Source organism: Solanum lycopersicum, chromosome 6 (assembly GCF_036512215.1).
Source record: "Solanum lycopersicum chromosome 6, SLM_r2.1".
In the NCBI taxonomy this organism is placed as follows: Eukaryota; Viridiplantae; Streptophyta; class Magnoliopsida; order Solanales; family Solanaceae; genus Solanum; species Solanum lycopersicum.
The window spans coordinates 16,184,124-16,204,801 of NC_090805.1; the positions used below are offsets into that span (position 1 = coordinate 16,184,124).

At 39.6% G+C, this 20,678-nt stretch overlaps 1 protein-coding gene across 4 annotated transcripts; it reads left to right on the forward strand.

Moving 5' to 3' along the window:
* The first annotated feature begins 212 nt into the window (after positions 1 to 212).
* LOC101265737 (uncharacterized) lies at positions 213 to 5,079 on the forward strand. 4 transcript variants are annotated; one of them, XM_004240631.5, is made up of 8 exons: positions 213 to 483; positions 1,637 to 2,131; positions 2,357 to 2,510; positions 2,850 to 3,138; positions 3,593 to 3,665; positions 3,742 to 3,832; positions 3,991 to 4,070; positions 4,349 to 5,079. In XM_004240631.5, the coding sequence occupies exons 1-8, from the start codon at positions 385 to 387 to the stop codon at positions 4,580 to 4,582; spliced, it is 1,515 nt and encodes a 504-aa protein (XP_004240679.1). In that variant the 5' UTR covers positions 213 to 384; the 3' UTR covers positions 4,583 to 5,079. The 4 variants fall into 4 exon arrangements, with proteins under 4 accessions (XP_004240679.1, XP_010321950.1, XP_010321949.1 ...); XM_010323648.4 differs by having other exon boundaries at positions 218 to 483; positions 3,996 to 4,070; XM_010323647.4 differs by having other exon boundaries at positions 219 to 483; positions 2,853 to 3,138.
* Positions 5,080 to 20,678: the final 15,599 nt, after the last annotated feature.

Below are 20,678 nucleotides of genomic sequence, written 5' to 3' on the forward strand. Positions count from 1 at the left end.
ATTAATTATTTTAAAAAGTGTTTATATTTATTTATAAAAAAAATAAATTTTTTACAGAAGTAAATTGATAAAGTATTTTTTGTATTTATAATTTCTTAGTTACGATATAAAATGGATGGAGGAAATATTAATAGTAGGAGGTTAGTCGTGTGAGTGTCTTTACTGTTGACTTTTCCATTTGCTTATATTTATTGCAAGTACCAACTAACTAACATTCCATTATAATAAAAGCATCCTTATTTATTTTTCGCTTTTCATTCACTTAGCTTTAGAAATATTTATTTTATTATATACTAGTAGCATCTTGTTCATCTAAAGTGTAGTGTTTTCCAGTTTTCAGGGTAATACAGAGACCAGAATTGGGTCTTTTTTCATCTTTATTACATGATGAAGTGTGAAGCGAAGGATAAATCAATGGCTGAGGTGTATGATGAATATGTTAGAAGTAGTGTTTGTGAAAGAGTTGCTATTCAAATTCCTCAGGTGAAACACCAAACAAAGATGCTCTCTGATCTCTTTTGCTTTCTTTTCTTGATTTTTGGTTTGGGAACTAAGGATTATACACTTGTTATTTATCTCTTGATTTGTTTTCCACTAATTCGATTATTGAATCCACAGACAGAGTAATGAGTTTTTTCATAACTACTGCAGTTTATGCTGCTGCTATGGAAGCAGAACTAGGTGGGGTTTCATGGGGTCGTTTGATAGGATGTGTTAGAAAATCTAATTTAGTTATACACCTAATTAGTATCATAGGGTGTGTCACTAAACCATGTTATTACCAATACATGGACTATTAGAACTACTCTAATATATCAAATTGGAAAAGAAATAGTCCCAGCATAACTAATTGTTGAATGCTCGTTGATGTTAGGAAGCATATATAAGCTGGAGAAAAATGTGAAAAAAGCTCTTCTCTTATAACCTTGATAGAAATAAAAAATATCACTTATCCATTGAAAAGCATTTTTGTGCGGGAGTTTTTCTTTCTGTCTTGTGTTTAGATGATGTTAGGGAGATCTAATCCATAGCGCCTTTTTCTGTCAAGTTCTGCAGTGGTGCTTTATGGGCTTCTCTTGTCCACTGTAAGTCCGTTCGTGTATCAAGACAATTTTGGTATAGTAGTAATAGTAGTGTATATACACCAAACTGCCTCAGTGTCAGATCACGGATTTGTACATGGAAGTTTAAGATACGTAAAGACATTTTGATGCACCCAAAGTCTTTTTAAATTTTGAATCTGCCTCTGCTTCTTCTGAGATAACTTGCTCGTTGCTTCTTAGACAAACAATGCCACCAAAATGAGATGCTACTTCAAACTAATATGTCTGTTCTGTCATATTCCATTGCAAAAGGCATACAACATCAACTATCTGTTTCTTTCAAAACTGATCTATTGGCACTTGTTCTCAGCAGAAATTAACTGCATTCGAAATGTTTTAAGTTTTAAGCAAGTAGTTGTCTTTGTATTCGAAGACATATTTCTGTTATATTTCCATCCAGCTTGTGAGTATTCTTTAAGGATGCTTGGATTGGCATGATTTCTAATTGTCACCTTGACATGCTGTCTAACGGTCTTGATGAGCAATGGTTCAGGTTTCATAGAATGAGTTACAACGTGTTTTTTTCTTTTCAGGGCGAAAGTTCCTCAGGGATTACTGAAGAAAGTGAACATGCTAAGCAATGGAAGAGACCAAATCTATTTGTGGAGATACCTTCCAAATCATCGGATGCCGCTAATCAAGAGTCTGTGCAAGTTAAAATGCTTTCAACACCCACACCTACACCAAAAAGGGTGAATTTCCTTTTGACGCCTAGTCCTTCTAATTCGAGAGTAAACGCTTTTCCTAGTCCCTCCTCATGCAGAGGCAAATCATCCATCAAGAATCTTTTGCCAAGACTAAGCTTCAAATTGCGTAATATGAATTCAGATACAGAAAAGGCAACCTTGCCAGATTCAGATACTTCAGCCATGGTGCCGCAAGAGAAGGTGTCTATACCAAGGTCATGGTCATTCACTAAATTATTTACACCACGTGTCAAAAGGACGTCATCTTTACCCGTTACACCAATTGATCATTCAAATCCGGAGTCTGCAAGTGGAAGTATGAGCAGAGCTCTGACATTTGGTGTAAGTGCTCTGTACGAAGTTTGTTTATTTAGATGCTGTTTCATTCTAAACATTTGCTTATTGCAAAGCTCTGTACATCTAGATGGTGTTTCATTCTAAACATCATTAATGTGAAGTATATGCAGAGTCCAGTGAAGAGTTCTTCCATGCTGAAGGACTTAAGTAATGATTTTGCGTTCAACAATTTTGTTTAATAGCTTGAAATGTGATCTGCTCTTACTGTAGCCAAAAGAAACACAACTGCGGATTTCTCGATCACTTTCTCTACCGGTCATTAACAAAGATCGACGCACTAGGAGAGTTGAATCTTTCTTTCGAGTCATTCCTTCAACCCCTCAAGGGAAGGATGGGGATTCCACAGTTCCAGCTAAAGTATCTGGTAAATAATTGTTTGTATGATCCAAGTAATTATTGATTTATGTTATAATAAGGTAAGAGTCCTACATTGGTCGGGAAATGAACTGGTGGTTTACTTATATGGACTTGGGCAATCCCCTCCCCTCATGAGCTAGCTTTTGGGGTTGTGTGAAGCCCATGTGTCATATCTTTACAATTTATAAGCAATCACATGCTCCGCAAGGTCACTGTACTTGAACACTTTCTGATAGAAAGATGCGATGAGGCTTCTTTCGTTATGAAGTTAACATGTGGTGAGCATATGAGCACCACATGTACATGCATGCTCCCATTTTTATCTAATCAATGTGTTATTTCTCAGAAGATGAAGAGCCAAATGGTGAAGATATACCTGAAGAGGAAGCTGTTTGTCGAATTTGTCTGGTTGAATTATGTGAAGGTGGGGAGACACTCAAGATGGAATGCAGCTGCAAAGGTGAACTTGCTTTGGCTCATCAAGAATGTGCTTTCAAATGGTTCAGTGTAAAAGGTAACAGAACATGTGATGTGTGCAAGCAAGAAGTTCGAAACCTGCCTGTCACACTTCGTCGCCTCCAAAGTGCAAATGTGGGATCTAATAGTTTTCAGCACTTGGAAATAAACAGATTCAGGTGAGTGTATTTATTCTTTTCTTTATGAGCTAAGAAGAGTGAAGACCGAGTATCTTACCTGCTAAACAAGTATCCCTCCAGCTCAAAATAGAAAGCAGTGTTCCCTTTCAAATGATTTTCTGGCTATCTCATTATTCGGAATTTTTTGTAATATCATGTCTCTTCTAGATTCGTGTTAAAACGAGATACATACATAAATCCAGCTTAAGCATGCTGATCTCGTAGTTCTTGGTCTTATATTAGGTGCTCCATCTTATTTGATTTCCCAATTTAGTCCGAATACTAAGATTACACATTGAATTTCTGATAGTATATACATAATAACAGAAGTACTTAGGAGGATCATTGAAATAAGCAAGAATAATATTTCGATGGAAAGTACTGCACTCAATTTTAATGATGATTAACCATTTGATACATCTACTATTGACTCACAACATGAAATTTTGCACAGGGTATCACAGGAACTACCAATTCTTGTCATTGTCAGCATGCTTGCCTACTTTTGCTTTCTTGAGCAGCTTCTGGTAATTTAGAAGTATCTTCAATAAAGAAACGGTCCGTCATCGATCTCATATTGATTTAGTATTGTCCCATCTGCAGGTCGGATCAATGGGTACAGGTGCAATAGCAATATCAGTTCCCTTTTCTTGTGTACTTGGTCTGCTTTCGTCTTTGGCGTCGTCAACCATGGGTATGTCATCTTCTGCTCAGTTGGAACATTATAAAATCTTTGATCAATTGAAGGTCATAGATATATTTCATAACAAATGCTGGTAGAATATCTTAAGCTCATATGTGTTTCCTTTTGTATTCTGACAAAAAAAACATTTTTTTCTAATTTTTTGGTAGTGAAGAGAAGGTTTGTTTGGGTTTATGCGTCGATTCAGTTCATCCTCGTGGTATTCTTTGCTCATATGTTCTACTCCTTGGTAAGCAATTCTAATTCCTAAATGTGTAGATCTGAATGAATTAGGGACACTATGTCTGATCAAGATTCCAAAGGTGGATGCAAAATTTAAACTCGACATCTTCAACCTTTAAGTTGTTATCACTATCATGAGTTCATGATTGAATACTTAATGAAAGTTTGATAGTTTTTCACACATATATTTACATTTTGTGTTAAGAATTCAGTTGAACCCATTGAATAAGGTTGTGTCCGCTTCCAGTTGGACCTTAATTATAATGTTATACTATACATTTTCAGGTTCATGTACAAGTCGTTCTTTCAATTCTTCTGTCAACATTTGCTGGCTTGGGGGTTGCAATGTGTGGATGTTCTATACTTATAGAGTTCTTTAGATGGAAAAGGCGGAGACAAGCCTCGTTAGATCAACATCAGAATTCCCAGCTGAATCAAACAGAAATACCGTCCCACATAAGTACTCGTCAAGATTATCAAGTGGATTTAGAAAATCCAGGGACAGTTAGTAGTCAATAAAGCTATAGCAGCTTATAAGGCATTAAAAACACAGTTGTTGTGGGGAATGGCTTGTTGTATAGATCTCGAAGCTACTCACCCTCCACCAGGAAATAGAAAAGTTCATTGTACTGTGAAAGCGTGGAAAGAAAGATTAAAAGAATCCCTAAAAAGCAAAAGAAAAGATGTGAAAAGCAGACATGTTTTAGTACACAGTTGTTGTGGAGAATGGCTTGTTGTGTATAAATAATGTTGCTTAATCTACGAATGAAAGATAAGCCTTTGCCTGGGGCGGAGGAAGAGTGTTGGCTGTGGATTTGACTGAAGCTAGTAACTTTGGTTCAAAATTTACATTTTTCTTAAAAATTCATTGAATATTTACATGTCAAAGAAGTAATAAGTAGAACTGAGTAACTTGAGTAGAATCATAAACTTGAAATCTTGATTCTGTCTGTCGTTCAGAGAGTAAAGGAAGAAAGTGACATCTTTTTGGGATTAGTGGAAGCATTATTGGATTACTATCTGTCTGCAACTTTCTTGTTTGAAGATTGGGCCATTTGTTTCTTTAGACTGCCATTTTGCTAGTGCTATGTTGACTTTAACTCTGGACAGGACATGTTCCCAACTTGGGGATGCAGCAAGTGACTTATGTATGAATTGTACAATTGGTTTTCACCTATTTCACAATTCAGTTTGCATATGGATTTAGATCCTAAGTTTTACTTGTGTCAATTGATGTTCACTTTCTACTTGCTCTTTCATATCATATGCATGGTAAGAAATAGGTGTTGATATTATTAATAGAGACAAGTAAAACTTAGGTATCACTCACAAATACTCTAGTTGCATAGTTTAAATCAAACTCAATTATATCATTTCATAACAAATTTTAGGTGAAATACATAAATGTCCCCCTAAGGACATATAAGCAAATGACACGTTTTGAAAGGATGCAATTTTTTATACACTCGATGGCGCTTCGTGCGGTATATAGTAAAATTTAAAAATATATTTTTAAGAATTAAATTGAAACAAATGAGAAAATTTCATTTGCTTTGAGGAGCAATTTTTTCTGACATATTAACAAATGATATCAAGTATTGAATTATCAAGATAAGTTGAAACACCATTAAAAATACTAAGAAAAAAATAATTGTCATTTTGAATTAGAATTGTCTAGTCAAAATAAAAATAAAAATAAAAATAGGACCATAATCCTATTTTGTGATATTGACTTTTCAATTTTTAACAAGGACATTATATACATTTTAAATTTGATCAAGACTAATTTATTTAAAATGGCGAGTTTAATGAAATAGTACAATTACTGTTGCGGATGGCCATGTAATCATCTAAAATTTATTTAAATATAAATTTATTAAATGGTTTGAATTATATTAAATCAATAAATATATTAGTCCAAATAAATATTATGAATTAATATAATTGATTTAATTATTTAGATTCACATAAATATAAATTTAATTAAAGTCTACTCTATAAAGCTCATATGATATTTCACTTAAATCTGATTGGTCGAAGGTAGTCCTATTCCAATCACTCCTCTATTCTAAAACTATAAATAGGGGTCTCATAATTCAGAATAGAGAACCAAAAATTTTAACTTCTAGGAAAAGCTCGTGGATCAAAAGTTGCAGATTTCTCTACAAGTTCAAGAATTAAAAAATTCAAGTTTCAAGAACGATAAAGATCAAGAACGATCAAGATCAAGACTGCCGGATTCAAGATCAAACTCGAAGCCCTTAGATTCAACTAGAAGTCAAGATCAAGATAAAGTTCAAGTTCAAGCTCAAGATCAAGATAAAGTTCAACATAAAGTTCAAGTCCAAGTTCAAGTTCAATTCCAAGATCAAGATCAAGACAGAGATTAAGATCAACACTTGAAATAATAAATCGATTGTTGCTATAATTTTCCGTTCCTAATTATTGTTTTCTCGACGTAAATTTTATTGTCTACAATTTATGGCACGCCCAGTGGGACAATCCCTACCTCTCATCTCAACTTTTCAAGCCTTAAAGAACATCGAGATGAATTCCATGAAGAACAACTCTCAATCAACTGCCTCTAAGGCCACTAGCTCCAAGTTCTCTACTGTAGTTGAAGACATTTTGGGTGTTACCTTAGGAAGTTTTGGAGTTGTTACAAGGAGCAAAGCTACTATGCTAGGACAACAAACACTTCAAGTGTCGTCCGCGTCAACTCCAATTTTTGGGTCTGCAACTCCAAGAGGATCAACTTCCTCCACAAATGCTTTAGAAGGGGAAATCAGTGTTGCTAAAAAAATAAGAAGACCTTAGCTCAACTTGAGCAATCTGGTTCCAAGAACTCTACGACAAGGAAGAGCTATGATTCAACAGATGAATCATCTCCTCGTGCATCATGTAACGTGAGTCCACTGAAGATCAACTTACGCGATAATCCATGTTACTCTCCTACATCTCCAATGATCATGCAAACAATGGTGACTGCTGCTTCTTCCCCTGAGGAACAACTCGCAAATCTGGAAAAGTTGGTTGAAGGACTAACAAAGCATGTACAACACGAAGATTATAGAATCTATAAGTTGATGGATCAAGTGGAAGTACTTTTAGATGGAGAAACGAGTCATGCGCCTGGAAAATGTGTTGAAGTTCAAGATATTGGAGATCCTGCGAAGAAAGCACCGCTTGTTCCTGAGATGCCAATTTCTTCCAAAGGAATGATCCCACTCGATCACTTGAAGGAGTTCATTGAAATCACTATTAAAGATAAGTATGAAGTCTCTAACAAGTCCTATCATATGTATGCCAGACCATACACTGCAAGAATTGATAACTTTAAAATGCATGCTGGTTATCAACCTACCAAGTTTCAATAATTTGAGGGCAAAGAAAATCCAAAGCAACACGTTGCATACTTTATGGAAACATGTAATAATGTTGGGACCTACAGTGACCACCTCGTCAAGGAGCTTGTCTGCTCTTTAAAGGGAAATGCCTTTGATTGGTATATGGATCTCGAGCCCAGTTCTATCGATAGTTGGGAAAAACTAGAGCACGGTTTTCTCAATATCTTCTATAGCACAAGGCGTACAGTAAGTATGGTAGAACTCACAAATACTCGCCAAATAAAGGATGAACCAATCATAGATTTTATAAATGGGGGAGGAACGCGAGCCTGAATTGCAAGGATAGGCTTAGTGAAGCTTCTGCGATAGAAATGTGTATTCAAGGGATTTATTGGGAGCATCTTTACATCTTACAAGGAATAAAGCCAAAGTCCTTCGAAGATCTCGCTACTCGTTCCCATGATATCGAGTTGAGCATGTCCTCTGCTGGGAAAGATGTGAATTCTATCCATGATCCCCGTAAAGGAAGAGAAAAGCAAGAGCCAAGAGAAGATGGAGTAAATTTGTGCCCAGGAGTGACAAAAAAGATCCATGAATGTTAATGTGTTGCCTGCGAAGTTTAATACGAAGGAGGGCACGAAGAAAAATGTGAGAATGAATCTTCAAGAACGTTTGAACCAAAAGTTGACTTTATGAGAGATGCAAGAAAAGGAATACCCCTTCTTGGATTCTGACGTTTCTGATATTTTTGATGAGTTACTAGAGTTAAAGCTCATTGAGTTGCTGGAGATAAAGCGACCTGATAAAGCTGGTAAAGCTGATGACCCAAATTATTGCAAGTATCATAGACTTGTAAGTCATCCTCTTGAAGAATGTTTTGTCATCAAGGATAGAGTGATGTGATTGGTTAGAGAAAAGAAGATTGTCCTTGATGATGAGAAAGCTAGTTCTAACCAAATATTTGTCACATTCGGCTCACTCGATTTGGTCCAAATATGTGTCTCTGAAAAGCATAAAGGAGACTCATTAGAAAAAGAGCAATCTCAAGTTGATACAGATGTTGATGAAGGTTGGATTCTTGTGACTAGGAGAAGACGCAACAACTCAAGCTTACGAAAGGAGTCATTATAGAAACCAATTAGATAGAAGATGGTGAAGAAACTGGGGAAGCAAAATCAATCAATCGCCCAAAGAAGGAAAAAGTAGAAGTGCATCACTACCAGAAACCCCGATGTCCTATAACTTTAGTGGAATTCTTACCAAGTTGGTTGCGCACAAAGTCTACTCAAGAAAATATCGAGGCATCATGCTTTAATGCTGATAAAGAAGAAATAACAAAGGTGTCTCCAACTGGCCAAGCAGAAGGAACAACGACAGAAGCCTCACCAAAAGTGTCTCCTAGTAGCGAAGAAAAAGCAACAAGGGAAATCTCGTCAATAATCTCTCCTTCATCTTTTGAAAAGTCCATTGAACCTTTTTCTCAAGAAGCACATGTATGTGATACAAAAATCACATTCACAGATGATAATCTTCTCTTTGGTGAAACATTACATAACCGTCCTCTGTATATGGTGGGTCACGTGCTAGAGAAGAAGATAAATAGAATCTTAATGGATGAAGGATCTGGAGTCAACATTCTGCCTATCCACACATCAAAGGAACTCGGCATTGCGACTGAAGAACTTAGTGAAAGTTGTTTATTGATACAAGGGTTCAATCAAGGGGGTCAAAGGTCCAAAGGCTCTATTAAATTAAAAATTCAAATGGAAGATTTGCGATCAAGCGCATGGATGCACGTTATCGATGCAAAGACCTCATAAAATATATTGCTTGGCAGGCCTTGGGTACATGAGAATAAGATCGATTCATCTTCTTACTATCAATGTATGAAGTATCTTGAAGGCAGAATTGAAATGAAAATTGTTGCGGATGATAATCCTTTCACTGAAGTTGAGACACACTTTGCCGATGCAAAATTCTATTTAAAGGGTTATGTTGCTAAGAGGCAAAATCCAATGATGTCAAATCAACCAAATCTTACAAGATCATGAGCAAAAGATTTGATCCGGCCACTGGAAAGGCGAAAGTTGACACTAAAGAACTTTGTCCTAATCTTACTGAATGGAATATCATGTCTCTAAAGAAGAAACTAACTTCTGGACTTCGCTATGTTTCAAAACTAAAGAAAGAAGAATTCAAATCATCTCACCTTCAAGAAGATACAATAAGAGGACTAACTCTTCCTATCAGACAGATTGATGCAATAACCTTGTCTTCAAAACTTCCTGGAAAAACAATCACTCAAAGTCAGGTGCAAGTTATGGCACTACCTATGAAACGCACAAGTGAAGGTTTTGATCCTAATGCTTACAAGTTATTTGTGAAGGTTAGATACAACCCCAATGAGCCATCAGTGTTAGGGAAACTCCCATTAGAAGATACAATTAGGCAGGCACATGAAGGTTTAGGCTATATCCAACCACCATTAATTCGCATCTCCATAAGAAGGGCAAGCAATAATGATATAACTTTTGAAGATGACGTCATTGTTCCCAATAATAGGCCTTCCGCCTTTGATCGACTTGGGGAAGTGACTGTAGGAACTTCTATGTTTGTATGTTTGAGAGGTTAGGTCCATTGACGAATAATAAAAAAATTAAGAAGTTATCTAAAATTTACAACGCCTACTACACATTTAATTTGAAATGACTTTAGAAGTTTGATCCCTTCTTAAATGAGGCGACGAGTAGAGTTTGTAGTTTCGTGTAAAAAGGAACTTAAGGCAAAAGTTCACATTGTGGTTTACACTAGGGAGAGTGAGGAAGATGAAGAAAGTGTAGGTTCATCAAATCATGTTACAATCCAAAGTGAGTACGATTTTTTGCCTTAAATGAAGATTGATGAAGAGTTAGAAGATATTGTCTCGTGTTGTCATATATCTGTCAATGACAATGATCCTTTGGAAGAGGAAGATGTTGGAGATGCTCCACCAGAACTTGAAGAAGGAGTAAAGACCACGATAGATCCTTTGAAAGAAGTTAACCTTGGCACTTATGAACACCCAAGGCCGACTTACTTGAGTGCTTTTCTAGAAGTTGATGAAGAAATCGCTTATACAGACATACTCAAAGAATATAGGGATGTCTTCTCTTGGAATTATAAAGAAATGCCTGGATTGAATCCTAAAGTAGTGGTTCATCAGGTGGCAGTCAAAAATGGTGCTCATCCTATTAAGCAAGCTCACAGACATTTTAGGCCAGATTTGGCTCCTTTGATCGAAAATGAAGTTAACAAACTCATTGAGGTAGGCTTTATTCATGAGGTCAAATATCCTACATGGATTTCAAGTATTGTTCTTATGAGTAAGAAGAATGGTCAAATTTGAGTTTGTGTTGACTTTATAGATCTAAATAACGCGCCTAAATATGAGGTTCCTCTTCCGGTTCCAGAGTTGATGATTGACGCCACCACTGTTACGAGGCAATGTCGTTCATGGATGGTTCTTCTGGCTATAATCAAATCCGCATGGCACCAAAGGATGAAGAACTCACTACATTTCACACGCCGAAAGGTATTTATTGCTACAAGGTGATGTCATTTGTTTTAAAGAATGTTGGTACCACATATCAAAGGGCTGTAAAAAATATTTTTGATGACTTGCTCCATAAAAATGTTGAATGTTATGTTGATGACTTGGTGGTAAAATCGAGAAAGAGGGGTGATCATTTGAAAGACTTAAGAATGGTGTTTGAGTTTCTTCCAAGACATCAACTAAGGATGAAACAGTTGAAGTGTGCCTCAGGAGTTACTTCTGGAAAGTTCCTTGGCTTCATTGTGAGACATCGAGTAATTAAAATCGATCAAGCCAAAGTTGATGCAATATCAAAGATGCCTGAGCCTCAAAATATTCATGAGTTAAAAAGTCTTCAAGGAAAGCTAGCTTACTTGAGGAGGTTCATCTCAAATCTAGCAGGATGATGCCAAACCATTTGGTCACCTCATGAAGAAAGGTGTTTTTAATTGGGACCAAACATGTAGGGATGACTTTAAAAGTATCAAATTGTATTTAGCAAAACCTCCAATTTTGGAAGCCCCTATAACTGGAAAGCCACTGACTTGTTAGTTCAAGAGAATAGTGAAGGAAAAAAAAACTCTCTTTACTACTTGAATAGAACGATGACACCAAATGAGTTGAAATATTCGCCAATTGAAAAATTGTGTTAGGCGCTAGTCTTCTCAATTCAAAAAATGAAGCATTATTTTCAAGCTCATGTTGTTCGTCTTATTTCTAGAGAAAATCCCATCAAGTTTGTTATGTCAAATCATGTCCTTAGTGACCGATTAGCAAGATAATACCTCCAATTCCTACAGTTTGAGATCATGTATATCCCTCAAAAGGTTGTAAAAGTACAAGCATTGGCGGATTTCTTAGCAGACCTAATATACCGTGGTTTCACGGTATTATTAATACTTTTTCCTTAAGTTTAGTATGTCCAAAGCCTTTTTGTGCTAATTTTTATAGAAGTTTCTTTTTGTTTGCAGGAAATATGTCCAAAAATGAATGCGGAGATTTTGAGTGAAGAAATGTACACCTACGGAGCTTGTGACGGTTTGTCATGCTTGTGACGGTTCGTAGGTGGCAGCGTAGTGCAGCTACTGAAGGAAGATTGGGAAGTCTGACCTTGTGTGGGGTTACGGAGTCCATGAGGGTCTGTCGTGTCTATGACGGTCCGTCCTGCAGGTTCATCATGAAGTTCAGAGAAGTAGTCCTAGTACCATATTCCAAGAGTTTAAGTATTTTGAAACGAAGACACTCGACGGACCGTTGTGCCTGTGACGGTCCGTCATACTTGCCATAGAGGGTAATGCAGAGAGCAGCAGAAGAAACTAAAGAAGTATGGGACGATGGGATCCATGACGGTCCTTTGTGACCACGACGATCCGTCGTGATGTCCATCGACGCAGCCGCGTTTTGATAGATTTCAAGCAAATAGAATCCTTGTTTAATTAGGTTTTTATTTTCTATAAATAGTTCAAAAAACCTCGTTTTTGAGGTTAGACTGTGTATTATTAGTTAGACACAATATTATTAGTTAGACTCTGGATTATTTGGTTAGGATTTTGATTATCATTCGACTTTTTGTGAGATTCTTTATTACTTTGAGTTTCTTGCAAGTGATTGTTGTTGATTTTTCTTGATTAATCAAGCAAACTTTTGGATTTTACTCTTTCTCATTGAAGTAAGTACATGAATTCTTATATAATATATTTGAATATTGTGATTATGACTATGGGTAACTAAACTTCATAACTAGGGTTGTGGGAACCATAGGCAAATAATGAGGTAAAATCTAACTAAAATAACAATTCTAGAATAGTGTCTTGCATGTATTAATAATTCTTTCGCTTAGAAGTCTTTTTAACGGATGGCCAACATTAGAACTCGCCTTAATGCTACTTGCCGGACCAAGAAGGTAGATAATAGGAATAGAATTATCAACATGGATTTAGTGTATACTATCTAATAGGCTAGTATTGATTGGTACGAGGTAATAACTTAGTCAAATATCGAATACGATGCTTAATATGAGGTAAAGAAAAGGGTTAGGATAGCAACACACGTAGTCGGACCAAGGTACGGAGTGAAATTTTCTAGATGCCGGACCAAGGATTTAGAAATACATAACTTATCACTTTGCATGAAAGATACTAAGAAAGAATTGTTATAGTTAGAATTATCAAGTTATGAACCTGTGGGGAACACGTAAACCCTAGTTACTTTGATTAATTGATTAAACCCCAACATTCAAAGCTGTTAAGTGTCTCTTTCAATTTCGTTAGTTATTTTCATTCATTTAGATTGAAGTTAAGTCTAAACTATTTTCCTCGTGGGAACGATCCCAACGTCACTAGTTGGGTTATTTACTTGACACGACCGCTTTACTTCTTATTTGAAAAGTAAGTTTGAGTGTATCAAATTTTGGCGCCACTATCGAGGATTATAGCTTTTAGATTAACTTAAACTTATTACTATAGTTTAGTTGATATTTTCTTGATTTTAATTTGTTTTATTGTTTTTGATATGTGCAGAACCAACCTCCTTGTATGCCAAATACACAGAGAGGAAGAGAACCCTTGTTTCCCTACAATCACGAATTAGAGCATACACTACGCAACATGAATCGAAACTTGGGAATCAATGATGATGATCAAAACTAGAACATCCCAGCTCCGGTAGATGTTCATGGTCAGCTGTTACCCGATGCTCCCGGTGAACACCAACAGAGAGGACAAAATCCCGCTCCACGGCCCCAAGTATACTACAGAGGCTATGACAACATAGAAGACTCTGATGGGCCACTTGTCTTGCATCCTTTACCACCAGGCCATACTTTTGTGGTAACTAGTAGCCTTATGCAAATGCTCACTACCAGAGGTTTGTTTTCAGGGCTACCTTCTGAGGATCCACATGCCCATATAGCTAAGGTAAGGGTAGTGTGTAAAAGCTATGTAGGGAGGCCTGACTTGGACTTGGATGTAATAGGGCTTAGAGTGTTTCCTCTCTCATTGACGGGAGAGGCTGCTATATGGTTCACTGAGCTCCCTTATAACTCCATTTTCACTTGGAACCAACTAAGGGATGTCTTCTTAGCACGCTACTATCCGGTCTCCAAGAAACTAAACCACAAAGACAGAGTAAACAACTTTGTGGCACTACCAGGAGAGTCAGTTAGTAGTTCTTGGGATAGATTCACCTCGTTCTTGAGAAGTGTCCCAAATCACCGTATAGATGATGAGTCACTGAAGGAATACTTCTATCGGGGATAGGATGATAATGATAAAGCGGTGTTGGACACTATAGCAGGTGGATCTTATGGGGAGTGTCCCTATGTTGAGATTGCTGAAAAATTAGAGAAAATCTCTCGGAATAATAAAGCTTGGAGTACTAGGAAGTCAGATACCGGGAGAAATACCTTCGCAGTACAGTGTACTCACAACCTAGCCACAGACGAGATTCGTGAAGAAATTGCTCAGATGAGAACAGAGATTGGGTTGGTACTAAAACATATCATTGGGGGTGTAGAAAAGATAAATGCAGTTAACTACTTGCCTAAACCACCACTTCCTAATGATGAATGCTATTATGTGGAGGACTCCTATGCAGTAAATGAGCAGACGGGGAGTTTCCGACCGAGCGCCCAAGGCTCAAATCAGGATAATTGGCACCAAGGTCAAGGGAACCAAGGTCGGATCTATGGTAACTACAACCGTGAGGGTCATTATGTCCGAGATGGAAACTACAATCGCGACAACAACTTCAACAGGGGTAACTACGGTAACAGAAATTATAGGAATGGGCCCTATGTACCTCCTCAAAATCGTGAAGTTACTCCTAGGGATGGTGGAGATAGTATGGAGCGAGTTGAGGATATGTTGCACAAAATGATGAGGAGGTTCGATGCTAGTGATGAGAACATTAAAGAGTTAAAGTGTGATTTAGCAGGTATTGTGCAAAAAGTCGATACACATACAATATCGATTAAACAGATCGAGTTGCAAATGGCCCAATTATCTGCGTCAATAAACACACGGAAACCGTTCACTCTTCATAGCAACAGTGTCCAAAATCCAAAAAATGATGCGCACTGTATGGCAATCACTACTCGGGGTGGTAAGCAAACCATCGACCCACCTATGCCGTCTAATGAGAAAAAGATGAGAAAGGATGATGATAAGGTGGTAAAGAGTAGTGGTGAAGCAGAAGAGAGCACTGGAAAAAATGCAGAAGTCCCTATGAAGGTAATTCCCATGCCTAGACCTCCACCACCCTTACCTCAGAGATTAGTGAAAAAGACCGAGGATGGTAAATATCGACGTTTTATAACAATGCAGAAGTAGCTTTCTATCAATGTCCCTTTGGTAGAAGATCTTTAACAAATGCCCGGTTATGCCATGTTTATGAAAGATCTGGTTACAAAGAAAAGATCGGCCACTTTCAAGGATGATGATAGACTGCAGCATTGTAGTGCTGTTGCTACAAGATCTCTCGTGCAAAAGAAAGAAGATCCGGGTGCATTAACTATTCCTTGTACAGTCGGGTCATTACATTTTGCGAAAACAATATGTGATTTGGGGGCAAGCATAAATCTCATGCCCCTCTAGATTTACAAGAAGTTGGGTTTGGGTGACCCAAAACCCACTGCGATGCAGCAACTGATGGCTGATCGAACAGTGAAAAGTCCTATAGGGATACTCTATGATGTGCTAGTAAAAGTGGAGTCATTCATATTTCTAGCAGATTTTGTTATTCTTTATTGTGAAGTCGATTTTGAAGTGCCTATTATTCTTGGGAGTCCATTCCTTGCTACAGGTAGAGCCTTAGTTGATATGGAAAAGGGGCAGATGAAATTTCGGTTGAATAATGAAGAAGCGACCTTCAACGTTTGTAGGACCATGAGGCAGAGTGGTGAGCTCCAATCGGTATCCGCCATATCCCACAAAGAAAAGATGAAGAAGGATAATGAACAAAAAAGTGCAAAACAAGAGTTTATGGTTGGGGATTTGGTGCTTGTGGACAATTCTGGGGTGCCTTGTCTTCCGAGAAAGCTCAAGTCCAAATGGACTGGCCCTTACTTGATTACCCAAGTATTCCCTCATAGAGCAGTAGAGTTAAAAGCCAAGGACGGAGTGCGGTTTATGGTGAATAGAGAACGAATAAATCTCTATTTCGGGCATGCTGAATCGGTGAATGAAGTGATAGAGGCATACCATCTTGATGAAGGCTGAGTAATCAAGTGTCCTCAGTCGTGCCGCGACGTTAAATCAGGCGCTTGTTGGGAGGCAACCCAATACTTATAGTTTGTATTTCTAGTAATGATAGAATTTTTCTACTAATGGGTTTTAAATTTGCAGGCACATCACCAGGAAATTCTGTAGAAAATTACTCTACAGCAGTCACTGACGAATACAGTGATGGACCATTGCGCCTGCGGCGGACCGTCGCATGAATCCGTCGTTCCAGGTACGTCTTTCTGTTATGTTCAAACTAGGGCAAAAACGACGGAACCAACGACGGATCGTCACAACTGAGATGGACCATCGTCTGGGAATCGTCGCGTCATTAATGAGGCGTACCCGACCCAACCCGGCTGGAGTTTTTTTAAAATGTTACCGTTTAAACTCCCAAACCCCTCATTTCACCCCCATTCCTTCACTACTCCCCCTATTTCCCTCCTTTTTCAACTTCCAAAATCTCTCCCTCTATCAACCGATCATTGTTCCCCAAAAATTCTCCAAAGCCCTAAAAGTTATCATCATCTACTAGTCGGAGTTGCTGCTGTGGGTGTCTTCTTGATCATCAAGTACTTTTCCATCTTGTTTTTCTCCAATTCTCAGGTATGTGTCTCTAATTTCTACTCATTTATATTGCACTTTTTTTTATCAATTTGTTTTAGCCTAGCTCTTATTGGTATGTTCATTTCTTTTATATAAAATTCTGTCTAACCTAGGTTAAAAATCTTCGAAACTGTCGTGTTTACAACCCTAAACATAGGTGCTTTTGCATTGGTATTTTACTATGTATTTGGGTTAGACAAATGTAGGTCCAAAACACTACAAATTCAATTTGGGTTTTCGGGGATGAATGGGGAACCCCCAGTTCAGTCAATTGATCTACCGAACGAGACCCTGATGACGGACCGCCGTACCCACTACGGACCGTGATAGGGTTCGTTCCAAAAGCCCTAACACCCCACTGTCCAATTTTATGCAAGTATCCTCAAACGGACATATGCGACGGACCATCATACCCACGACGATCTGTCCTGCACAACCGTTCTGGTTATCAGAGACCCTATTCCTGAGGGTCTCTCACTTTTTCCAAGTGTCCTCCAACGGACACATGTAACGGACCATCGTCTTTACGACGGTCTGTCCCGCACAACCGTTCTGGTTGTCAGAGACCCTGTTTCTAAGGGTCTCTCTCCATTTTTCTAAGTGTCCTCAAACGGACAGGTACGACGGACCATCATACCCACGATGGTCCGTCCTGCATAACCGCTATGATGGTCAGAGACCCCTCTCCTAAGGGTCTCCATATTTTTTTCAAGTATCCTCTGACAAACACCTACGACGGACTGTCGTTCCTGTAATGGTCCGTTCTGCACATACCGTCATACTTTTCAGAGACTCTTCTTCAGGGTTCTCCATATACACAAAGTCTAAGTAAGACACGATGGACCCCATGACGGTCCGTCATTGTCACGACGAGCCGTCACCTAGCCCGTCGCGTTTCAGTGATACTATAGAAATGTCATTTTATATTAATATTTTTTTGTGGTTTTTCTTGTCTTGTTTGCCACTTCTCGTACTAATATTTGATCCTGTACTATCTACTATGGCACCAAAACAAGATCGAGTCTATGCACGCGGGAGATTGAAGTCTGTCGCCCAGTCTGCCCACATGGTCATTGGCTCTAATAATGAGCGTGACCCCGAGTACGTGCCCCCAGGCAATTCCACCCCTTCCCGTGTTGCACGTGCTGCTAGAGCCACACCCAAAAAGGTGGCATCCGACGTAGTCACTGCCTCCTAGTCTGATGAGGAGCGCACAGTGACTGGCACACCTTCATGGTGAGCCACCAATGAAGAAGGAGCGTCTGGATCCTTAGGAGTTTCATGGTCAGAGGAAGCCTCCGGCTCTGCTGAGGTTCCCGCACCCGCCATCGCTGCAGCGTCGGCCTCGTCTGATGAGGCTGACAGTTCTAAATCCACACTCGGTTCACCAGCTCATGCCTCCACCCCGGCTACTGACTAGCCCAACCGGTGGTGTGTCGACGGGCAATTTCAAGCCTACTCTGACGCAAAGTTCCTGAATGACAAATGAGTAATGACTCAAACACTCACATTGGAGCGGCGGGTCCTTACAGGGAGTCTCCCGATGATGACTAAAATCCACAATATCTTCACCTGACATTGACTGGAGTGTACAGCATGTCCGTTGGGACGTTATAGTGAAGAGTTGGTCCGAGAGTTCTATGCATCCTACGTAGCGACTCTCCGATCGCAAATTGATAGGTGGGCTACCCCAGACAAATAAGCCTAAATGGAGCAGGTCCGAGTACGGGGCATTCAGGTCGATATTTACCTGCCTGCCATTCGTCGGTTTCTATATGGTGAGGGTGTTGATGCTAATCAGACCCCTCTCACTGCCGAGTTTGACTACCGATGGCAGATTGTTAAAGATGGACAATTCCTGCGTGAGCCATCACTGAGAGAGACCACCAAGAGGTGGACGGCCCTGCACTTGTCCGTTGATGGAGAGGGTGCCGACTGGGTTACCAAGCCGAAAGGGGCCATCAAGAAGGCAAACCTGACTTTCACGGAAAAAGTTTTTGTGGTTGATTGTCCGCCACAGCCTTTCCCCCACAACCATCGATAATATCGTCACACGGGATCGAGTAGTACTGATGGCGGCGATGATAGCTGGGTTCGAGGTGGATTTCGCGTGGCTTCTACAGGCAGTCATGCACGAGAGGGATTTTAAGGTCACAACTACTTACCCTTTCCGGTGCATGATCTTTTCTCTCTGCAGGTCCGCAGGTGTGCCTATTTGGCACGTTGATCAGCTTAAGACCCTGCTGGGCACTGTTGATGTCGGCCTCATCAAAGATGAGGCCAATGACTTGGCTCCACGCAGAGGGCCCTGTCCAGAGCTGCCCCACTTGCTGACGATCTAGATGATACGGTAGCCCAGGCCAGCATGGCTACGCAGGCGGCGTTCAGTGACACAACCCTGGTCGAGTCTATCCCGGGTAGTAGCACTGCACCGAGATCCTCTCGCACAGCCCCTCTACCCGTGCTGGTCCCGCTTTCTAGGGTCCTAAAATTAGAGACGCAAATGGCTATACTTTTGCATCATATCCAGCCGTGGATGCAGAGATCTATTACCGAGGCAGAAGAGCGCATGGAGAGGAAAATGGTCCAGCATACAGAGTGGAAGATCGTTGAGGTTCACCAGCGCTTGGACGCTTTTGAGTTGCGGTTTTTAGCCTGGCCAGACCTTCCGGTGGATGTGTCGACTCTTCAGGCTGCGGTTGACAGTCTTCGCGCAGATATTGAAACGATTTTAGAGGCTAGGGTGCCTGAGTCTGAGGCCCCTTCTGTCGAGCCAGCTGAAGACACAGTGTTGGCAGCCCTATTCGCCACCTCAGAGATTCCACCACCTCCCCCTCGAGAGCATGCCAAGAGGCGTAGGGATCGAGCGGAGGATGAGGCGCGAGCACGAAAGAAGGAGCGCCGTGAGATGGAGGTTGCGAGGAGAGCCTTGCTTGCTGAGGAGGAGGCGCGCCAGATGAGACCAGGAGAGTGAGTGGCTGGGGCGTCTAGATCCCGAACTGTGGGGATAGTGGGAGGCACTGCTGATAGTGCAGTTGTTGCTGAGGACACCACCGAGGGTGTCCAGATTACAGAAGAAGTGGGTTCCGAGGAGCTGGACCCACCAGCTTGCTGATCGTCGGCGCTTTGCGCCCCAGGTTTACTTCACCTACCACTCTAGTATTTCAATTTTTTATGCATTGGGGACAATTGCATGAATTTTTCTTGGGGGTGGGGTAAATGGAAAGTGATTGCTAGGGTGAAGTCTGAGTAGCCCAATTTACTATCCTCTTTTGGGGTTTTCTTGCATGTGTTCTTTTCCCCAAGAGACTGATTACTTTTTCTGTTGAACCGACATGTCTATATCTTGTGTACATAGTTTAATTCTAGAGCATGATGGCTAAAATAATATCCTGATAAAATGGAAAATGATGCATGACTAGGCATAGTAATTGGTAAATGTGTGGCTCTAAGTATGACATAGAGGTACATCACTACATTACCCTAAGTCTAAAATTCGAACTAGGTGTCTGATAATCTGGTAGAGTGATGAGATGTCAAGTGAGTTTGAGGAAGATTTGAATAGTCCACTATTTGTACTGAGCTATAACTTGCCTGGTTAGTCCTGCTAAAAGTACGCTGTAATAGACAATTAGGAAAGGATCATAGGCCCTTATTCAATATAGCCCATTTTTATCCTAAATAAAAGAAAACCAAATGAAATTTATCCTTCTTTGATCCAAATGATCTGAGCTTAAATGAGACCTTTCTTTTTCACCCCAACTGATCTTTTCTAGGAATAATGTGTTGGCCCTGGTCCCTCCTTGGACATGTGCATCTCAGCTTATGCCAAAAGCATAAGTTGAGGGTGGCTAATACAGTAAACAACCTTT

Bases quoted from the DNA above. Each gene is read 5' to 3' on its own strand.
- LOC101265737 (XM_004240631.5), top strand. From the start codon at position 385: ATGATGAAGTGTGAAGCGAAGGATAAATCAATGGCTGAGGTGTATGAT. The intron at 484-1,636 runs GTGAAACACCAA...TTTTCTTTTCAG, and splicing joins TTGCTATTCAAATTCCTCAG to GGCGAAAGTTCCTCAGGGAT. The intron at 3,833-3,990 runs GTATGTCATCTT...ATTTTTTGGTAG, and splicing joins TTTGGCGTCGTCAACCATGG to TGAAGAGAAGGTTTGTTTGG.